The 22,387-nt window shown below is 42.9% G+C and overlaps 1 protein-coding gene across 4 annotated transcripts in view; it reads left to right on the top strand.

The window, feature by feature from the left end:
* Positions 1-22,387, top strand: part of TRIM59 (tripartite motif containing 59) — a 134,808-nt gene that overhangs the window by 110,379 nt on the left and 2,042 nt on the right. Inside the window, exon 3 of one of the 4 annotated variants that reach the window (XM_085634716.1) lies at positions 21,768-21,913. The exons of the other annotated variants lie outside the window; for them this stretch is intronic. Coding sequence (XP_085490842.1) covers positions 21,911-21,913 — 3 coding nt within the window. The 5' untranslated portion in view covers positions 21,768-21,910. The remainder of the gene's footprint in view (positions 1-21,767; positions 21,914-22,387) is intronic. 4 annotated transcript variants of the gene reach the window in all.

Below are 22,387 nucleotides of genomic sequence, written 5' to 3' on the forward strand. Positions count from 1 at the left end.
CTTGTCATATGAATGCATGAAGCTCAGAATAAAATGCAAATCATAAAATAGCAGAACAATATATAATGCAACTTAGTGGATAGGTCATAAATCCGAGACCACTCTGACAGAGTGATGCCTGCTAAACATCAGGGGAAAGAGAACCCAACACCCTCTTGGTGAAGCCCATTTTCTAAGGGAAAATACAATAGAATTATACATTTTGATGTGAATGTGCAAAGGTCCATAAACCCCACCCAATCTTATTGGAGAAAGAACGATTTAGTTTGAAATCACATTTGTCAGCACTGTCTCACAGACCTTTACAGAACAGTTCGTTCCCATACTTAGTGCTCCTGTAACTCCTTACAGTTAGTACAAATTATGTTACTAATCAAATCTAAGTTCTCATGAGAATTTTATTACAGTCCCAATAGGTGAGGTCTTGAGAAAGCATTCCCTTTGCTAACCCGCCATGAGAATGAAGTTTGAAAACAAAGCATCATGTTGTACATGAGAGAATGACATAGTGTTTCAAAACATTGCCTACAAAATATCTCTTCTCTCCTGGGTGCGCAGTGTGCAAAGGACAGAAAGATGACTGTGTTCAGGAATAACATGGCGAGAAACAGCAACAAAAAGTTTGAAATCAAGGTCTACATTATTCATGACCTTGCCCCATACTCACCTCAAGTCCAGAAGGTTGGTCCCGTAAGTTGCTGTTAAGTGCCCAAATGCAGCACATTTTCTCCCATAGGATAAAATTACCGCTCCCAAAAATTGCACTGTCAACTTTTGAAACTGTAAAAATTCATACCTCAAAAAGTACTTACCTAATTCCGACGATCTTGGTATCTAAATTCTTATAAAAGTATGTGTAATTTTTATAAAGTGGTGCTGGATTTCTTTATTGAGAGTGTGTCACTTATTACCTTCGTGTGTGCAATAAATGCTTAGCACTACCCTCTGATATGCCTAACTGCTTGCACACATTACCACAAAAGACAGCATTTGGGTTATCCTTTGTACCTCTGTTAACCAACTGGGGTTTGCCTGGTCCCTTTACACAGTGTACCTCTTTTTGGTCCGCTATATAAAGAGCCCGCTTCCTGCAGTGCTGTTTTAGGATGTCAAGCTAATGAGCGTACCGTGTCATAGAGCAGTTGTGACATCAGTGCTTACTCATAATTGGGAATATACTGTGGATTTTCAACCAGCCATTGCCATGACCTTGAAATGTTTCCACTGCTAGGCCTACTGAAATAGCTCCATCATTTCCTTTAGTTGAACACTGAATTACTGAACTGTACCATGACAGCAATCAGAAGATTTTGTGACATTTTTGGTGAACGCTGACTTTCATGGAGCGCATCCATGAAGGACGTGGCTGCTCATGTCAACAGAGTAGAGGCCAAATGGCATCCCTGGAACAATTTCCTAAGGGCAGCAAGGTCGACACTGACGACTGCCCACAGCATCTCATTCTAAGGAGCAGCCTGAAGTTGGTGGCAAAAGGCTGCCACCAATCCCCTGTCTCTCAAGCGCGTAAGAGAAATCTAGTGGATGGTCACATCTGTTCTCAGTCTCGGGAGACTTTGAGAAGACTCTACAGGTTCCCCTCCAAGGGTAGCACGGAGACGGTGATAGTCAGTGGAATTAAGGAACCCATCATTGCTAATAAGAAAAAAAAGATGGTGGTGGGACATCCCTTGGACATTCGAACCCACTGGAAGAGTAAAACAATGGAAATAAATTGCCTTCAGAACTACAACACTGGAAACGGAAAGAAGATAGTAGTAATGTTTCCCACTTGCAAAGTCAACCAGTCTGAGAATGGAAAGAAAACATCAATCATTACTTACAAGGTTAGTGCTACAGTTTTGTAGGATAAAATAGTAAAGTAGTAAAGTTTTGGGAAAGGGTGACCGAGTAGAACAGCCTTCTTTTTAAAGGGAAGAGCCTTTGGCAGGAAAGAAGCAAGGTGTTTGTGCAGAGGGATAACAAGACATTGCATTTGTAAAGATGTCCTTTCAAAACCTGATGGCTACAGGGCCTCTGTGTGACAGCTTGCATATTCAGTTAATAGTGAGGCTCTGTGAAGGAGAAAGTTACGCCATCTTGAAACTTAATTTGACCTTTCTTGGCTAGCACAGAAATGTAATTTTCTGGAGATTTAGAATGAGAAAGCATGTTACTAGGCGGTAAAGATAGCTTTTTAAGTGAAGCAGAAGTACGTGCTTTGATAGGGAGTGTCTGAGATCAAAAAAAGGCAAATGGTGCCTCATGGTAATACTGTTGAATGTAGAGCTCAGAAAGCAAAGGTGGACTGTATTGTAATTATTGACCCTTCTGAAGGCACTTGATTGAAGAGTAAAAAATGCATTGCTTTTCCTTGCCAAAGAACAGATTGAAAGAGATTCCAGTAAGTCAGGTTACAGCCCATCTTTTCTCCAGTAGATCATCAGTTAATGACTTCCACAATCTTTTTATGGACCTGTACACATCCTCACTAATAACTCTGTCTGGCTCTTTAATAAACATGGCATAGTTAGCAAGGTGCTCCCCCACCCTGTCAGACAGTTGTCTTTACCTGGGTTTTTCTTAGTGGTGCATATCCATGTGATGGGAGTTTCAACAATGGTGGTAAAAGTGACATCAGTGAGGGGAGGGGGTGGAGTCCTCAGCAACTCTTTGGAGGCACCATACTCTGTAAAATGGTTGGTGACCACCTGGAAGAACTAATAGCATCACGTTTCATTGAGAAGTAAATTCTCTCTTGGGGTGCCAGTGTCCTGAACGATTGTTTCTCCATGTGCCAGGAAGTGTGGTTTCCATCGTGTGGGTTGAAATATGAGGCACAGGATAAAGTAATTTGTTTGTCCTTTAATGGGAATAATTTATTTTATCCCTTAGTAGTGTCGCACAAGTGTAGTATGGGATGAGTCAGGACCAAATTGGTGAGTGCCATTGAGACACAACAGGCGAGAGCCACATTTCTTCCGAGCCAGCCACTGCTTTCAAGTCCTGAATAGCCGGGAGCCAATCTTGCCCAATACCATCAGTCGGCACTTTCTCTTCATCCGTTTCTCATTTCAGTAGGATGCACTTCAGGGGCAATCAAACCCCCTTCTTCATCCAAGTCCTCGAGGATGACACACTACTCCTCACAGGGAAGATGTACCCTTCTCTACCACCAGTGAACCCAAATCAACGCCCCCTCCTTGGTAGTCTTATGCCTATTATTGTACAACTTCCTCAGTCCTTGTCTTGAGGTTACCTCTGCCCATCACTACAGAACATCTGTCACAGTGGAGATGCTCCTCTGCTAGGGGGCCCTACAGAAATGTCTTCTTTACTACTCTCACTCTTTTTTTTAATCCAGAAAAAGGGCAAAGTAAGATAGTAGAGGTCAATATTCGGCAAAGCCCAATCTCCTCCTTCTCCTTCCAGAAGTACCAGATTTTAACTCAATCTCTGGTGCTTGCAGCTATCCAGCTGCATGACAGATTCTGCACCATGCATATAGATTTCACCCTGCAGGCCCATAGAAAGTTCTTCTGTTCCCTATGAGTAACCAGAACTACCAAGTAAGAATACTGCCTTTCATGTCTTTGTAGCTCTGCAATTCTACCAAGATTCTGGCTCTCCTAACATCTTCAATGTGGCTCCAAAATGCCCACTGCTACCCCAATATATGCAGTACTGCCTAGGAAGGGCATTTTCAAATCCTTAGCTACAGTCAGCTTGCCCTACCTCTGGGGGCTCTCTTCAATCTTCAATTCTCAGTCGTCTCCCCAAAATCCTAGCTTCAATTTAACGGGCCATATGTGTCTCACTGGCTGACAAGAGTGTGCCCCCCTCCAGGAAAAGTACCCTCCATCGAAAAGACGGTAAATGTCCTCAAAGGCAACAACATGATGGGCTGCAGCTTGTGAGGCATTTCACACTGCAGGCGTTCTTGAGGTCCTCCCTATTCCTAGCTGCACACATGGCTCTTGCTGCTTCACTTGACAGAGCAGTGGACCAGCCTCTGGACAGCCAATCCAAATCCATGGTGGCCACCCATCCCTTCTTCCAACCCTGAGGTTGTGGGCCCACAGCTTGTACTTGATGATTGTGTACCTCCCACGGATAAGATGCCATTTGCTCGGCAAGAGAGCACAGTGATGAAGAATTGCGCTTGTATAGCGCTTACTATCCCTGTCGATGTGTGGAACCTGTTTATCAACTCACCCAGTACTCGGCTGGAGATCCTCTGTCATAGGTTCAACGTTTGATATAAGAAGAAGATTGGCCTTAAGCTTTAATAGGAGCAGTTTGTAGGTATACAGCAATCTTACTTTGATATAGGCCGACCATTTCTACTTTTTTTATTTTGTTAATGGTATTTATTTAGCACATCTCTAGCCACATGAGCAGCGGAGGGCTTTAACATTATGAGGAATAAACAACAGAAGGCCCAGCCTTGAACAATGTTAGTTATTTAGCTGCACCTGAAAATGCAGATTTTTTAGTATTTCAAGAAGTTGAGCCTGAGTTCTGCAGGTAGGGGATCCCATATTGGCTCTTAGCTGGGAAAGGTTTGATTAAGAGTTTTTGATTTTTTTCATTTTTGAATTATCCATTTGAAGACAAGAATTGCCTCTTGTGTGTCTTCCTCCTATTGTGCTGCAGTTTTTTAACTAGTGGGGTAGGCTAAAAACCAGAGATTTGTGCCTAGTGCACAAAAGGTGGATTCTACCTACCAGGCGATGTCAGTGAAGATCCCTCAAAATAAAGGTGATGAGTTCTGATTTTTTTTTTTGATGAGGTGTGTAGTTGCATGTCGAATAGTTTTCAGAATGTTTATGATAGGTTTGGGAAGGCTAGCTAGTAGAGTATTTTTACATGACAACTAGGCAGTCTAATTCAGTTAGTGAAAATTAGTAAATGATGACATTCAGTCTTAGTAGTTGAATAGGTAAGTTTATGTCACTTCAGGAAGAGCACCCAGTATGCTCTGCACAGCTGACAGAAACTGTCAAATCTCTGGCTGAAAGGAACACTCCAACATTCTAAATGCCCTCTCAGAATTTTCAAGGGAACATTCCATTAACATTGGTAGGGGGCATATGAATGGTTGTACCAAAAAAAAAAATGATAATTAGCTATAAATTTACTTTGTGCTAAACAGTAGAAAATCTCTAAGAAAATATAAAATTCTAAGGGAGAGTCCGACATTTGGTTTATCCATTTTGAGTTAGGATGTCTAATGTTAGTGGTGTTCTGGGAGTCAGCAGCGTTTTTGTGATGAAAACTATGTGTAGATAGTGGAATATTCTGTAGTCTTACTCAAAAAACAGTGCGCTGTCCCTAAACAGAAAGACCAAGGTAACATCATTTGTGTACCCTAGCAATTGCCAGGTTAGAAGGTGTATATTAATTGTCGGAGCCAGAGCCGTCACCCACCACACAGTAGTGTAACTCGGGCCCCCACCAGCAAGGCCCAGGAGACTCACCAAACACAGGGGAGTTAGGGCAAGCCTGGACCAACCAGGGGAGCCCAAGAAAAGCAAAGTTGACCCTCAAGTGGACTCGCAGGCTGGTGGAGCAGGAGTCGCGAGAGGACCTCGAGCGTTTTCACAAAGCTGCATCCCACGGAGCACTCGGTGCGAGGAGGCCGGAGTTCTTTGTAGGAAATGGTGCCAGAGATTTGGGCTACTCAGAGCCCAGTGCACTTGTTTGGGGACCGCCAACAAGCATATGCACTTGCAAATTAATGCAGTTCACAGGGGTACAGGTATTGCAGCCCCCACGAGGGATTCTGACCTCAAAGTTGGTAAGAGAGCAGCTCGGACCTCGAGGGACGTAGAAACCCACCTCCTGTGTTGCTGGGGCCTTCAGAGTCTGTAGGAGCTCAGGAGCAGCAGACCGGTCAGTCCAGATGTGGTGCCTGCGGTTGCAGGGGAGTGACTCCTTCACTCCACGGGAGATACGTTCAGTTGTCCTTGATGCTCCACAGGTCCTGCATGGAGCCTGTATGGTGCACGGGCACAGACGATGTTTCAGATTTAGAGGGAAACAAAGTCAGGCCCAAACGAAGTCCAGTGAAGTCCAGAGTGAGATGGTCGAAGTTCAGTGGTTTCTTGTTCAGAGTCTTGTCCACATCGAATCTAGCCAGGTAAGCCCTTTTTTACCCACGGGAGAGGGTTGGACAGATTCAGGGGACACGCCCAGGGGAGAGTCTGGACAGTGGGGAGGTTACTCCCATATCCTTTGTCCAGTTTCGCGCCAGAGCAGGAGACATCGATTCCCAGGACTGGTTTGAACTGGACTATGCACAGGGGCGCCAAATGTGCCCCTCATGCAGACTTTCGGTCGCTTGCAAGCACACCCACCCAGCCCTAATACACTAAATCCTGTCTGGGAGGTGGACACACCTCCCTGTGACAGGATGCCTATTGTTCCACCTTCCTCTGCTCGAACTTGGCTCAGCAGCAGGAGGGCAGAACTGTGTCTCTGGTCGGCAGCCACCATTTTGTGCTGCCAGGGACTAGAAGGCTGGTACCAGAAACTCCAGGGACCCAACAAAGCTCACTTCTGAGGGGTAGAATCATACCTTCCACACCGGTTACCGATGTGTGTGTGTGGGGTATGATTCCACAATGTTTGACACCAAACACAATAGGGCTACTTTCAGCCGTTTTAGAGTTGGTCTTCATGCGGTTGCATAATGCCACTCTATATGTCGTAAATGGCTGCTGCACTAACAACCCAAGAGTATGGACTCCGTTGGCTGCAGGTGTGTCCTGCTCATGCAGTGGCACCCTCTCACTTAGAACCAAGCAGCCTGCCTTCAGGATTGTTAAGGCCTGCTATAGGGGTGACTTATAGGTTTTAAGTGTAGTGACCCTTAGACATAGTAAACCTATATCTTAAGTAAGTGGTGCATGCACCAATATATACAGACTGCAATGGCAGACCTGTAGTTCCATTTTGCATGGCCTCTCATGGGTGGCATAATACATGCTTCAAAGCCCATGGGAGGCCTCTGGGGTACCTATGCCCTGGGTACCTGGGTACCATATACTAGGGACTGACAAGAGTACCCCAGTATCCAATCTGGAGTGTACCTAAGTATATAACAGCAAAATACACTGGCTGGAGAGCTCCTGATTGAGTCCGGAGGGGGCCCCTCCACGTACCTTTCAGGGGGGCCCCCTCAAGTTTCGTTACGCCAGTGCCACCACTATGGTGGCATGCTTTATCATCGGGCTACCTCCTTATTAGGCCGGCGCTGCAGTGTCTGGCGGGCCCCTATATAAGGGGCTCTTTGCCGGATATCTTTTTTTTATCTCAATTTTCCGTGCTGAGTTTGAAATGGACTGGATATTCTTCAGAAACTCATTGCTAACTGAATCCGTAGATTGGTGGAAGTGAAATTAAAATTACCTAAATTAGCCCATCCACAGGCACTTTATTTTGGGGTTCCCTGTTCAGGATTAAAAACATAGTGGGAATATATTCGGAAGTAATGTTCCACAATATTCATCTAAATAGTTGACATATTTTAATGCTCCTAATTTCCAATTTCTGTTATATGGTGTGACGGTGGGAGCTCATTTTTATGCTCCTGAAAATTAATTTTATATTATGTTATGCTGCGTGGAGGTGAGAGATCTCTCTTAAAACCCCTAATATTCAGTTTACATTGTATTATAGTGTAGTGTTGTAATAGTAGCTTTCTTGATGTTCAATTTACTGGCTCAGTAAAGGTGACCCTCTAACCAAGTTCTCTATGCTCAGCAGTAAGCATTTACTGCACATCAAATTGTTTTCTTTGCAGAATTTATACAGATCCCTATTCAAACAAGCGTTGGCAAAGGCAATAGTTCACACCTTTATAATGTGAATGCAGAGCTATTGGCTTTGGCAGTTTTTAAAAACGTAAAACATACTGGAGAAAAGCAATCACAAGTCTTAAGGTGTCTCGAAACTCCATTGAATTCAATATTGTGAATCTTTATAAATGGCATGATTTATTGCATTTGAACACTTTTCACGTTATAAACGCTGAACATCAATTAAAAAACAATAAGGAAACGTCAAATTTAAAGTAAAACTCCTGACAAAGCCTAATTTATTTTCCACAGGTTGCATAACTGAAAAAAGTACTGCAGCCATTTTGCAGCACCATAAATGCTGCCTTTGTGCGCCCAGACCTTTTATCCAATATGTGGAAAGCAGAAGATAAATTCAACCCTATAAAGTCTGCTGTGTAGGCAAACATAAAACTTCTGCTGTGCTTTTGCTGATTAGTGGAGAGGTAAGTAACAATGAGAGCTTAGGAATCTGGTGGGGAAGCAGCACATGGACGACAGAGCAAGAAAGCACATGTGCTCTGATGGAGTGGTCAAAGGGAAAAAAGCAAACTAAAGAGTAGTTAATGTGAGACATGGGGGGGTTACAATCATCAAATCAAAAGGATGTCAAAGAAGCTGTGCTCCAGAGGAGTGACAAACAGAAGAAAATGACGGAAAGCTACTAAATAATAATTAAGCAAATGTGATAAACATGAAAACAAATGATACCAGTGGCTGACCTAGTGCCCTCTTTAAGTATTGGTATTGTACACAATAGCTCTTCAACATCACACAGCTAAACACCGTCTGTCAGCAATAGTCCATTTGCGAACGGAAAAAATGCTTTGCAGATGCAGCAAACCCCATTTTGCGATTTGGTAACCTGTTATCGAATTGCAAGATGGGTTTGCGATTCGCTATTAGGAAGGGGCGTGTTTAGGGCGTCCCTTCCTAATAGTGAATCGCATCGGTATGTGGGAATGTTTTGTGACCGAAATGCAGTCTCAAAACAGCTGCATTTTACCACCTTTTTTATGTAGGTGTTAACAAGGGACCCCTTCCCCTTTGTGAATGTTTGTTACTTCGTTTAAGAGCAGGCAGTGATGACATGGACCAGTGCCTACTCTTAAAAAAAAATGGAAAACATTTTAATTTTTGTTTTAGAAATGCATCCTGTTTTCCTTTAAGGAAAACAAGTGGCATTTAAAAAAAAATTCCTTATTTTAAAAGCAATCACAGACATGGTGGTCTACTGACCCCAGCAAGCCACCTTCCCTGTGATTTTTGCGATTCTTAGGCGGTTGCAAATTGCAACCTACCTCATTAATATTTATGAGGTAGGTCATTTGCGATCCCCTCGGAATCACAAAAAGTGTTCAATACACTTTGCATGTCGTTTTGCGATTTCCTCATTGCAAATCGCAAGGATTTGCAAATAGGAAATCGCTAAATGGTTTCTTAATGCATCTGGCCCTATATTACTATACTAAGGAACTCCTCATTATATTGAATAGACTAGCGTGTAATTCTAAACTAATGGAATGCATAAAAGTTCATGAGAACCAAAAATGCACAGTATCTGCTATTGACTGAATAGCACAAAGCAATATAAGCACAAGATTAATATCAACATAAAAATCACGACCCACATATTAGAGCAGATTAGTTGGCACAGATATGCCAAAAATACAATAAGCTTAAAGGAGTAGTTTTTCATAAACATTGCACTGTTTCTTTTGTTTCACGTTGTCTGCAGCACTATGAAGTTGTGCCGATATATATATTCACTGAAAAAACCATAGGTTTCAGGCACGTTATAGTTTGAAATTAGCATTTAAAAAACCTTAGAAATTCACTGGAAAAAACATAGGTTTTAGGGAAAGTTATAGTTAGTTGGACATTTCACTAGCACAAAACCATAGAAATTCCCCCGTTATAGTTAGTTCAGCCACTATAACTCGCGACCCCGCAATGCACTGCTGATGACGTCACATATTACATCACTCATGACATGGTCAGTGACATCACTGATGATATCACTCATGACATCTCAAATGACAACACTGATGACATCATCCAGTGACTGTGTGTTTCTGTAAAGTTTAAATATATTTAATTTATATAGGGAAAAGCGTATTGTAGAATGATTTGGTGTATAAGTGTCTGAATGGTTGATTTAGTAGGTGCGTGATTGACTATAAGTGAGTGATTAAACGTATCTTAGTGAATGCATGGGTTAGTGACTAAACTGTGTGAATGTCTGTATCCGTCTGTCTGTTCGTGTGTAAGCGGCTGCATGGGTTTGTGAATAGCTACATGAGTGTCTATGAGTTATTGATTGGTTGTCTATCTGTATCGGTGCCTGAGTGTTTGTGTGGGTGGGGTGTGTGTGACTGTGCATAGATGTGTGAGTGGGTGATTCACTGGGTGCATGGTTTCAAGAGTGCATCTGTGATGGACTGTATGGGTGGGTGAGTGTGTGTATGGGTGTGTTAGTGAGTCAATGTATATCTCAGTAGTACATGTGTGAGTAACTACATATGTGAAAGGCAATATATATGTGTGTTAGAGTATATAAATGGCTATAAGTGAGAGGGTGTGATTATGAGAGTAGCTGTATGGATGAGTGTGTGCTTGTATCAGTGATTGTATAAGAGCGTAAGAATGTGCTAGTATTTGTATGAGTAAGTGATCTGGTGTGTGTATAACTGTATAGGTGAGTAAATGGGAGTGTGTTTAATTATTTGCATGACTGACTAGGTATGTGAGTACCCCTATGGATGAGTGGCAGTGTGTGAGTGTCTATATAGATGTATGAGTGCATATGATAGTCCTGTACTGAGTGACCATAAGTATGAGTGATTCTACGGGTGAGTGATTGGATATGTGTGTAGACCTAAGAATCAGTGAGTGGGTATGTAGATATTGGTGTTGGAGTGTCATTGGTTTTGAGAATGGCCGTCTGTAATTTAGAGTGGGTGTATCAAAGGTTATATTAGGGTGTGAGAAGATGCATCAATTTATCACATGGATGATGTCATCAGTGATGTCACTGACCATGTCATGAGTGATGTAATATGTGACGTCATCAGCAGTGCATTGCGGGGGCGCGAGTTATAGTTAGCTGAACTAACTATAACGGGGGAATTTTTATGGTTTTGTACAAGTGAAATGTCCAACTAACTATAACTTTCCCTAAAACCTATGTTTTTTTCAGTGAATTTCTACGTTTTTTTAAATGCTAATTTCTAACTATAACGTGCCTGAAACCTATGGTTTTTTCAGTGAATTTCAAAGGTTTTTTAAATGCTAGTTTCTAACTATGCCTACAGAGGTAGGACATGTGATGAAAGAAGAAACAACGCACAGAAAGAAAAAAAAGAAATGCAGAAAGAAGCAATAGGAGTCCACAAAGACGAAGAAAATTGCAGGAAGAAGCAAGACGTGCAGAAAGAACCAACAGAAGAGAAGAAAGAGGCCTTGTTGCAAAATCATCCTGTGCCCACAACTTTTTCAGACGGGTACAGGTGGTAACTGACTCTGACTAACCAGGCCTAGAGCCAGTGCAATGATAAAATACACTTAGAATACAGTGAAAACACCTACATACACTAGCGAACACTATGCGTTGGGGTACCCCTGTGATTAGCATGACCTCCTCTGTAAGACCCTAGTACATACTAGGGCAGGGGAATTAAAACTACTTCTTAAAACGTGCCACGAGGCGCATTTGCACACTGGTGAAGGGAGGGGGGGCCTGAGGTGAAATGTGTGCAAACACGCCCTGTGGCTGTTTTAAGTTGGGGGATAAAGTCCCCTTGAATCCTGAGGGTCCCTGGGGTCCAACTAGCCCACCAGGTACCTCCAGTAAGCGCCACAGTGCTGCGTTGCACAAGGGTGTAAAAAGGGGCATGGCCTGGACCATATCTCTGCAGCGCAGGCCTGTGGCACTTACTGGAGGTACCTGGTGGCCTAGTTGGCCCCCATGGGCCCTCAGGAGTAAAGGGGACTTAATTCCCCAACTTAAAACGCGCCACAGGACGTGTTTGCACACTTCACCTCTGGCCCCGCCCCCTCCCTTTACCACTGTGCAAAGGCGCCCTGTGGCACGTTTTAAGTTGGGGGATTAAATCCCCTTGAATCCTGAGAGTCCCTGGGGTCCAACTAGCCCACGAGGTACCTCCAGTAAACGCCACAGGGCTGTGTTGCAGAGAGGTGTACAAAGGGGCGTGGCCTGGACCACCTCTCTGCAATGCAGCCCTGTGGCGCTTACTGGAGGTACCTGGTGGGCTAGTTGGACCCCAGGGACCCCCAGTATTGAAGGGGAATTAATTCCCCAATTTAAAACGCGCCACAGGGTGCGTTTGCAGAGTGTTGCTCGGAGAGGGCGGGGCCTCTTGCACGATTGCGGTCTTTTTTTTTTTTAGAAGGGCGGCTGTGTGGCCCCCCTTCTTTTCCCTTTTTGTGGGCCTGGGGACCCCATCCCCCAGGGCCTGACCCCTTTTAAAAAAAAAAAAAAAATTAACGGTAAGCGGGCCGCGTGGGCCCCCCTCCCGTGGCTAATTCTGGCCCTGGGGATCCCATCCCCCGGGGCATAGCCACATTTTGTTTAATTTTTCTTTTATGTGGGGGGGCTGCGTGGCCCCCCTCCTGAGGCCTCCATTGGCCCCGGGAACCCCTTCCCCCGGGGCCGTCTTTTTTAATGTATTTTTATTTTTGGGAGGGGGGCCACGTGGCCCCCTCCCTGGCCCCGGAGACCCCATCCCCCGAGGCATGGCCACTCATTGGAGCCCCAATGCCCCCACGGTCCCTGCCGGCTCCCCGCGTCCTGCGGCAGCCAGCATTGCTTTTCCACATGGGAGCTGCTAACATGCAGCTCTCCGTGTGGAAAAGCAATCTGGTTTGGATTTTGGAAGAGAGAGCAGGTTCGAGCCCCCCCACACAGGTATTTTTTTAAAAAATAAGAAGCCCCTGGGGGTGGCGGTCCCCGGGGCGGCAGTATACCCCCCCCCCCCCGCAAATAATTAATCAAAGCCCCAGGGGGTGGAGATCCCCCGGGGCTTTATACATTAAAAAAAAGAAGCCCCGGGGGATGACAGTCCCCAGGGCTGTGGGGGGGGCTGTGTGCCTCCCGCAAATATTTATAGAAAGCACCGGGGCTGTGGGGGTCCCCCTGGGTCACCGCAATTCTTTTTTTGCAGTGCCCCCAGGACTTGGCCCACCCGGGGGCTAATCAATAACGAAGCGCGGGAGACCGCGCTTCGTTTTTTAAAACATTTCGGCCGGATCCGCGCATCCCACGATTTGTTTTTGGCCCTGGGGGTCCTTGTGGGACGCCCTGAGCAGGCCTAGGGGGTCAGGGTTCTACCGAGGCACAAGATGGCTGCCAACACTTCCTGGTTTGGAGTGTTGACAGCCAATTAGCATGAAGCTCGTGATTGGGAGGGTGCGCGGATCAACCGCGGCCATAGATATAACTCTATATTTCTTAATTTCTCAAAAACTACTGAACGGATTTACACCATTTTTAAAAAGGTCGCTTTCTGAGCCAAGCAGTACCTTTTTGCCAAATTTGGTGTAATTCCGTTCAACAGTTCGGGCTGTAGCCTGTTCCAAAATTTCCTATGGGAAATAACATGGAGAAAACACGTTTTGGGACCCCCCTTTTTTCTCGGCAACCGCTTGACGGATCACCCCCAAACTTTCAGGATAGGTGCTGACCGGAGCACCCCACCAGTTTTGAAAATTACACGAAGATTCGTCATCCGGCGCCAAAGTTATTAGGAAAAGAATGTTACGAATTTCCTATGGATAATAGGTCCTAACTATAACTACATACTGGCGAGCGTCAGTAGGTAATTTGTTAACTGGCTTTTAACTTGTAGTCGTAAGAAAGCATGTGTCGATCATGCATAACATGTATGAAATTTGCAAAGTAATACAAGCATAAAATTCTGAATGAATGACCACCAACCACAAAAATAGATTCTCCTACTTTCATAAAAGTCCCGAAAATCTAAGTGCATATTCATCACCGCACCTTATAATGGACTTTATAATGAGAGTGTTGGCCTGGCAAAGGGAGAGGAAGAGAGGAAAGGGTGACATGAAATTGGGAGGGCTAAAGCAGTCTATTTAAGTAGAGTGGACACTGGATTTTTATGAGTCTAGATACATGTCAGTTATGTTGGCGACCATGTATATAGGAGTTTTTAGAGAGATTAGGCACCACTTTTCGTTCTTTGCGCTAACAGTTGCCATGAATGATGTGTGAACATTAGGCATATTGATGGATATCAACATGGAACTGAGACGTGTTGTAGTAAGAGTAGATGCGAATGGGAAGCGCAGTGGTAGGAGGAATTAAAATTGGGTTATGGCGAAGTGTAGAGATAGACTGCCCGTATGGTGCAGGTAGAGAGAAAGGAGGGTGTAGTAGGATGGCGCATTTAAAGGAAGGTGAAATATGAAGGCAGAAGATAAGATGGAAGTAGTTGAGTGTACAGGTGAAAGTCAATTAAACAGGGCTGGATATATGTGATTCAGTGGGGGAAGGTGAAAAAATGGGGTCTGGTATGGCAGTGAAAAGGAGAGGCTAGCTGGAGGATGCTAGCTGAGGTGTACTGGAAAGTAGAATATAGGGGATGAGGTGATGGGAAAGCCTGAGTGTAAGGAAGACAGGAATGAATAACATGGGTTGAGTAGTTGGAATACAGGGGACTTGAGAGAGGTGAGACTGTTGAGGACTAGGGAGAATGTGAGTGGGAGAGAGTGAGGAAAGAAGGGCTTGAGAGAAGCAAAAGGAATGGAAAGAGTAAGGGTTTGAAAGGAGCTTAGAAAAGATGAGAGGTAAGGGATGAGCACAAGTGAAGGGAAGAGAATTGGAAACCAAGTTCAAGACAGTTAAAACCAATTGTAAATTGAAGTGATGGGAAAAGAGAAGAGATTAAACGTAAGCTATGAGGAGTCATTGGTATGGACCTCCCCAAGTATGTGAGCAGATGCCTGAGCATGTGAGCCTAAAAGGGCAGTTTGCAAGTGACCCAAGTCAGGGAAAGCCCAACACTGAACTACCAAGAGGAGCTATATTTGAGCTGTTTTTATCCCACATTACTACCAGTCTCCCTTTTTAGGTCTCGCCGAGTCAGCGCACATGCGCTGCTCTTAGAGACTTTAGTAAGGGCTTTAAAAAATGCTACCGCTGGCTACAGCTTGCAGTGCATGTGCGCGCGCTTCAGCAGATGCGCCATATGGCGTGATTACTGCTGCGCGCGCACCACTCGCGCACATGCACTGTAAGCTGTGGCCGGCGGTAGCATTTTTAGCTTGCTAATCGCGGCACCGGTGCTTTACTTTTAACATTAAAAGTAAAGCGCTGGTGCCGCAATTATAGCAAAAGTAAAGAAATAGAAACAAACATCTATTTCTTTACTTTTGCTATAATCGTGGCACCCGCGCTTTACTTTTAATGTTAAAAGTAAAGCACCGGTGCCGCGATTAGAAAGAAAACAAGCATTGACATAGCCAATAGGTCTCGCCTTTTGGACCTTATAAGTGTTTAGCCATGCAACAGTTGCATAACTAAATACTTATAAGGTCCCAAAAGCGAGACCTATTGGCTATGCCAATGCTTGTTTAGTTGGGGTCTGAGTTGCCTTCAACTATCCTCAGTTTTGTTGATTTCTAATGTGGGGTGGGAGCCTTTGATGTTTTCAAGAAGGGTTTCCTCGCTGGTTGTGTGAAGTGGCTTATCATGTCTCTTGTTAATTATAAAACAGAGACTGAAAGAGGCAACGGACTAGCCAGGTTGCACCTCATTTAGTTTCCAAATATAATGTTTTAGACCTGTGCACTAATCATCCAGCACTTGTCGCCCTTTAGTGCCACTGTAAGACAGATTCCATACTTGATGAAAGCAAGGAGATGCACCAAGAAAGCAGATCCAGTCTATTATAATTCTTGAAGAAAATCTGTATTCCAAATTCATGCACAGTAAATGAACAACAGTCAACGCGTTTAATTCCCAAGATAGATTCATGGAACTTCATCAGGGCTCTATATTAGAGTAGGCTCATACGCCATGAACGATCATCACGATTCAGTAGCAACATTATAATAATTGGGAAATCCCAGGCCCGATGTCTGACACCTTGCTAAGTGTCTTTTCATGTGTCCCGTCGTTCTGTATGTGTAAACATGCAAGGTGTCAGACATCGGGCCTGGGAATTCCCAATTATTATAATGTTGCTACTGAATCATGATGGTCGTTCATAGCGTATTAGCCTACCCTAATATAGGGCCCTGACGAAGTTCCAGGAATGTATCTTGGGAACGAAACGCGATGGCCGGTTGTTCATTTATTGTGAATGAATTTGGAATAAAGATTTTCTTCAAGAATTATACTGGACTGGATCTGTTTTCTTGGTGCACCTCCTTGATTTCCTCATGTCTCTTGTTAATGTCTGTACCCAAGTTGTTCTTCCTTTGACAGGCTTCTCTGTGTATGAGGGGAGTGTGAATTGTCTAATGGTCTGGATAGCCCTTATGTAGAATTTTACTGTTTCTTTGTGGTCTGTAATCTGTTTGGATTGTTGGGAGCATCCAACTCAGGAGTGTCGAGGTGTGAATTGGTTGGAAGTTTTTGGCTGTTATATTCCTCTTACCTCTGTAAATATTTTGCCTTCAAATTCAAAATAAGCTTTATTCGATTATTCAAAAAACAATCATAAAAGCACAAAATAAAGTAAAACTTAGAAAATAAAATAATTTGTCCAACAACATAACAAGAATTATATGGCAAATTAATCGATCATCAAAACAGAATAATTTAAAAAACCATACTTTTTCTAGCAGCAATAGATTTTAGGATGAACGTAGCAGTACAAAAACATATATCTGTCTCATTTAAAGTGCACAACAGGCTCATAGCAGATTTCAGAGTTCGAGTCCCGTACTTTTTAAAAAGAGGTTTGAGATAGATAATGCGCAAATGCATATATAAATCACATGTAAGGAGAAAATGTGTAACACTCTGTTTGGTGACACCATCACATGGACAAGAAATAGTAGGATATTTTCTTATACATGGAAAAGCCACCAAATGGTGAACAATACCTAATCTCAGTCGGGTCAATACGAACCGATGTGAGTTTCTGGTCACCGTTAATAGGTATTGTTGGAACCCTACAGTGTACTCCTGGGAATAATAAAAAGCCACGGTAGCTAGCTGCATAAACTTAGGAAGACGGCGTTGAGCTTTTTCCCTCAGGTAAATAAATTTGAGTTCTGACTTAGAAATATCGGTCGCATAATTCGGATTTTCCAAGATATTTACCTGAAATAGGTCCTTAAATGTAGATACCACATATTTTAACCAGGGGATTTGTAGGCATTTATCCAGACAAAGACAGTCATTTATAATACTTCTATTAAACCCGGTCTCATTCTTCATCCAGATCGATCTCCGTAACATTAGAGGTCTTAACCCTATCAGGTCAGTCAGATAGTTCAACCCCACTTCATTATGAATTAAAACAGTGGGGGCAGACGAAGGTAAACATAATAGCTTCTTTAAAAATACATTTTCCTCCACCTGAAGCTCTCCATGAGGGCAATGGCCCCAAACCCCTGCTCTGTAGAGCGCGACCGAAACACATTTATTTCTGTAAATATGTAGCATATCAGATATACGACGATCCCCCAATTTGATAGCAAATTTAAAAATGCCATAGGCGCTTTTGGACATTTTGGCCTTAACATTTAAAATCTCTTGATGCCACATTCCATTGCTAGAAAACATAATGCCATGGTAACAAAATGTATTCACTAAAAGAATTTTTTGGTTCTCGATATAGAAGGATTTCATATTTCTCATTTTCCGTCCACACGGTAAAATGAAAGTCTTAGAGTTATTAAGTTTTCATTTCCTCCCTTTTATGAAATCAGAGAACCTTTCCATTAATTTTTGTAGACCAATGGGAGTTCTTGAGAGGAGTACAGTATCGTCGGCATAAAGCAACACAGGTATATCCTGTCCCTCAATTTGCGGGGCATCACATTTAACCTTTTTAAGATCAACTTCAATGGCATTAATAAAAAGAGAAAAAAGAAGGGGTGCCAACACACAGCCTTGCCTAATGCCAAGACTCACCGCAATTTGACGTGTGCATTCTCCTGCTTGACCATAGCATATACTTGCAGATAACTTAGTATAAAGTCTTGCCAGAAAGTAGATAATAGCCTGGGGGGCACCTAGATCCAATAGAGTTGTCCATAATAAACGGTGATCCACCAAGTCAAACGCGCTACTAAGATCTGCAAAGCAGAGAAAAAGAGATCCCTGCTTTGCACGCGTGTATTTCCCGATAATAAGATCCAGATTTATACATTGTTCCAGGGTCCCCCGGCCTTTCCTGAACCCATATTGAGATTGAGCCAGGATCTCGTTATCCTCCGCCCACTCTTCTAACCTAAATAATAATACCCGGCTCATAGTTTTTAATGATGAGTCTAAAAGGGATATGGGGCGATAATTTTTAGCTTCAGATCTGTTTCCCTTTTTATATATTGGAATAATAATAGACTCCCCCCCAAGTCGGGGGTATCTTTTCCACTACAGCCGCATTAAAAACATTAGATAAAACAGGGCCCCATATTGTCGTATCCGCCTTATAAAGATCGATTGGCACTCCGTCTGGACCAGGAGCTTTTCCACCTTTACTAAATCTTAAAGCAGTTACTACTTCATGGGGTGTAATATAAAGAGGAATAATAGGCCACACAACTGCAGTAGAACTTGACAAACTAGTAATATCGCTACTATTAAAAATAGATGTGAAATGAAGGACCCAACTTTCCTTGCTGACTTGAGATGTAATGGTGGGTATATCGTCATTCTTTAAAAAAGGGCTATTGACCGTATCCCAGAAGAGCTTGCTATTAGATAGCTCCGCCGCGACGGTCAATTTCTCCCATGCGTCCTCCTGAAGTTCGCGCCTCCTACGCTTTAGCTGCTCCTTATAGGCTATTCTACAGTTAGAGATAATTAATCTAATCCGAGGACTGCACGAAAGGGCTTTCTTTAACTTTTGTAATGCCTCGGTGCAGGCTTTATCAAACCATCCCCTTTCCTGCTTATGTCGATTAACATTGGAGATGGTCAGAACTTTGATAATTTTTTCATTAATTTCACCAAAACATTGTAAAATGCCTATATAACCAGCATTAACGTCCAAACACTTGCTTATCTCAGGTAAACAAGTGGTGACAATTCTGTTCAAGTACATCTCTGAATTGGTAACATTCCACTTAATCCTGTAACCATCAGCTCTACAAGAAATTGGCATTGACTAACCCAATAGCTAAGCATTGTCTGCCAGCCTTGTTTTGTCATGATATTTGGATAACTTTTTTGTTGGAGACATGCTGGGCATTTAATCATATATATATATTTTTATTAAAAGCAATTGACTAAAAGCAAAAATATTATTTTGTTCTTACAAAACACACATTCCCATAGTAGTCACTGCCAAGGATGCAGGACTACTTTGTATATGGATGAGCTCATTGTAAAACAGCAGAATGCCGTCACTCACAGTGAAGTTAGCCAATAGCTTAAATGGACTGACCCAATGCTTTATGCTGTATTGGATGGAAGAAAAACGTGAATGACAGCAGACCATGCTTCATCGGACCTTTTGCTACTTCCCTGAATTGACTCTGGGCTCGGGACTGCGAGGACCAGCAGCCCGAGGGGCGCGCACAGCTGCGGACTCTTCCCGAGGCCCTCCCTTTCCCTGTATATAATCCAGCCTAGGACGCGCATCGCGGGACGCGCATCGCGGGACGCGCGCGGGCAGACGCCGGGCCTTCGGGAAGAGTCCGCAACTGTGCGTGCCCCTCGGGCTGCTGGTCCTCGCAGTCCCGAGCCCGGAGTCAATTTAGGGAAGTAGCAAAAGGTCCGATGAAGCAACATTCACCGCTGCGAGCCCTCATTTTTGCCAAGTGATATACATGGTCTACCAATATTTGTGCATGCAGGGACAAGATGTCGGGTTTGACGTTACCCTTGTCCTTTGATTTTACTAAAATCATGTATATAATATACTGATAGGGACTTTTAGCTAGCCCCGTTCATCCACTGGTCTGCTGTCATTCACGTTTTTCTTCCATCCAATACAGCATAAAGCATTGGGTCAGTCCATTTAAGCTATTGGCTAACTTCACTGTGAGTGACGGCATTCTGCTGTTTTACAATGAGCTCATCCATATACAAAGTAGTCCTGCATCCTTGGCAGTGACTACTATGGGAATGTGTGTTTTGTAAGAACAAAATAATATTTTTGCTTTTAGTCAATTGCTTTTAATAAAAATATATATATATATATATGATTAAATGCCCAGCATGTCTCCAACAAAAAAGTTATACAAATATCATGACAAAACAAGGCTGGCAGACAATGCTTAGCTATTGGGTTAGTCAATGCCAATTCCTTGTAAATCGCAGGAGCACTGTCCTGGGCTAGGGGAGGATTTTCAAAGGGTTTGTTTCTCCATCGTTTCTGTTATAGTCATGAACTGTCATAGAATGTAGGAAATGTCCACTTATTGCTGAATACATAAGTAAAGAGTTGTGTAAAAACAAACATTCTGGTATTAGAGAAAGTCTATGTTTTCAACATGGTTGTACTATGCAGATGTATAGTAAGCTTAGAGGCTATGCAGAAAAACATTTTAGAGTACCTAAAATAGTACTCGTAGTACTTTTACAAACTCTTGCATGCCAATGTGAGTTGGCTCCAAACATCTAAAATGAGAATATCCAGGGAATATTCATGTAAATTCAGTAGAAAGGACTGTGCCCTCTTTGCATTTTCACTGATAGGGAGTTGGACGTTTCAAGGCCAATTCTCAAAGGCATGTAAGAGTAGTTAAGAGGGTACACCAGTAGTACTGCTTCCCATATTCACAACTGCTTTTATAGACAACCAAGGGACCGATTCACCGCATTTATAACAATATATGCTATATATATATATTTTTGCTTACATAAAAAATAGTCTTTCTGTTATGAGTGTACAACAGGTACTTGTTTATTGGGATTATACACTGGGTACAACATGTTTGTGTGAACCATGGGTGTATAACCTATCCTATCTTGGTAATGTATAATTTATCCTTAGATGGATACAGTTTTACATACACAGTGCAGAAATTAAATGAAAAGTACAATGCTATACGCTTTTTCATGGTTCACTAAAAATTACACTTCTGAATATTTTAGATGAATATACTTAATTTACGTCCATTTCCAAATTTTCTGTAATTCTGTTATTAATTTTGACGGACGTCAACTAATATTTGATATTCCACAATAGTTTTCAAAGATACATGTGATACCTAGAACATTTCTTAAATCTGGGTATCATCAACAGAAGGGAAATACTTCTTGGTATTGGCCACTTGTGTGGTCTGTCCGGTGTCATTCCTGGGAAAGTAGCTCTGCCATGTCGAAATGTGGAGCTGTGGTAGAGGAAGCTGCTGAGAGTGGATTGAGAAAAGAATCTGATCTGGTAATAGTGTCAAACTAAAATTGGGGGAATTAGGAAGTGAAGAAAGGGGTTGAGTTGGTAAATAGTAACAAGGAGCAGTGGCAGGATTGAGGAATAGGATACGGTAACGGTCATGCAGGGAATAGACAAAAACAGAATAAGTATGAAATAAACCAAAGTATAAATACTGAGAACTAATTGAAGGATTTAGGTACACACTTGTCCCTGATACTTTGTTACCATGCAACGGATTTCAGTGCTGAATATTTGCTGGTTCTGTTGTGGGAACAGGATAGCCATTTTCACGAATTACTTAATTGCATAGGTTAACAGCAGGAAAGTGCTTCAGGCTAATACATATTTCTTATAGCACTTTTTTGTTTTAATGTTTTCCTAGATCAAATTCTGTTTACTGCATCTTGACTCGGAGCCAGCTGTTGAAACCCCTGTGTGGGAAATTGTGAGAAAACATGGCTTTTTGTAAGAGTCTGAATATAAGGATATGTAAAAGTTTCTGCATTTCTAGGACTACGCAAAATTATGGTATGTATGCAGGTAATTCCAATATTTCCTGCATATACATCATATTTTCTACATGGGGGCAAACCAGAATGTTTTGTGTTTAGAAACTACAGATATTCCCATCCAAAACTAACTTCCCATAATTTATTGTAACTTGAAGAATTTTTGTTTGAAAGAATTCACTCAATCGGGTTGGTAAAGTGCAACTACTCACCTGTGAGGGTCTCAAGGCGCTGGGAGGAGGTGGGGAGCAGATCCGTCTAAGGGCTGGGGTCATTTGAAGAGCCAGGTCCTGAGGCCCTTCCTGAACTGGGTTAGCATGGGAGATAGTCTGAGGTGGAGGAGTAGGGTGTTCCAGTTCTTGGAAGCGAGAAAGGAGAAGGACTTTCCTCCGGTTCTGGTCTTGCAGATCCGTGGGATGGTGGCCAGGGTGATCTGGGCGGAGCGAAGGTGTCTTTTGAGTGTGTGGAAGGAAAGGAGGCTGTTCAGGTATGC

Source organism: Triturus cristatus, chromosome 11, assembly GCF_964204655.1.
Source record: "Triturus cristatus chromosome 11, aTriCri1.1, whole genome shotgun sequence".
Classification (NCBI taxonomy): Eukaryota; Metazoa; Chordata; class Amphibia; order Caudata; family Salamandridae; genus Triturus; species Triturus cristatus.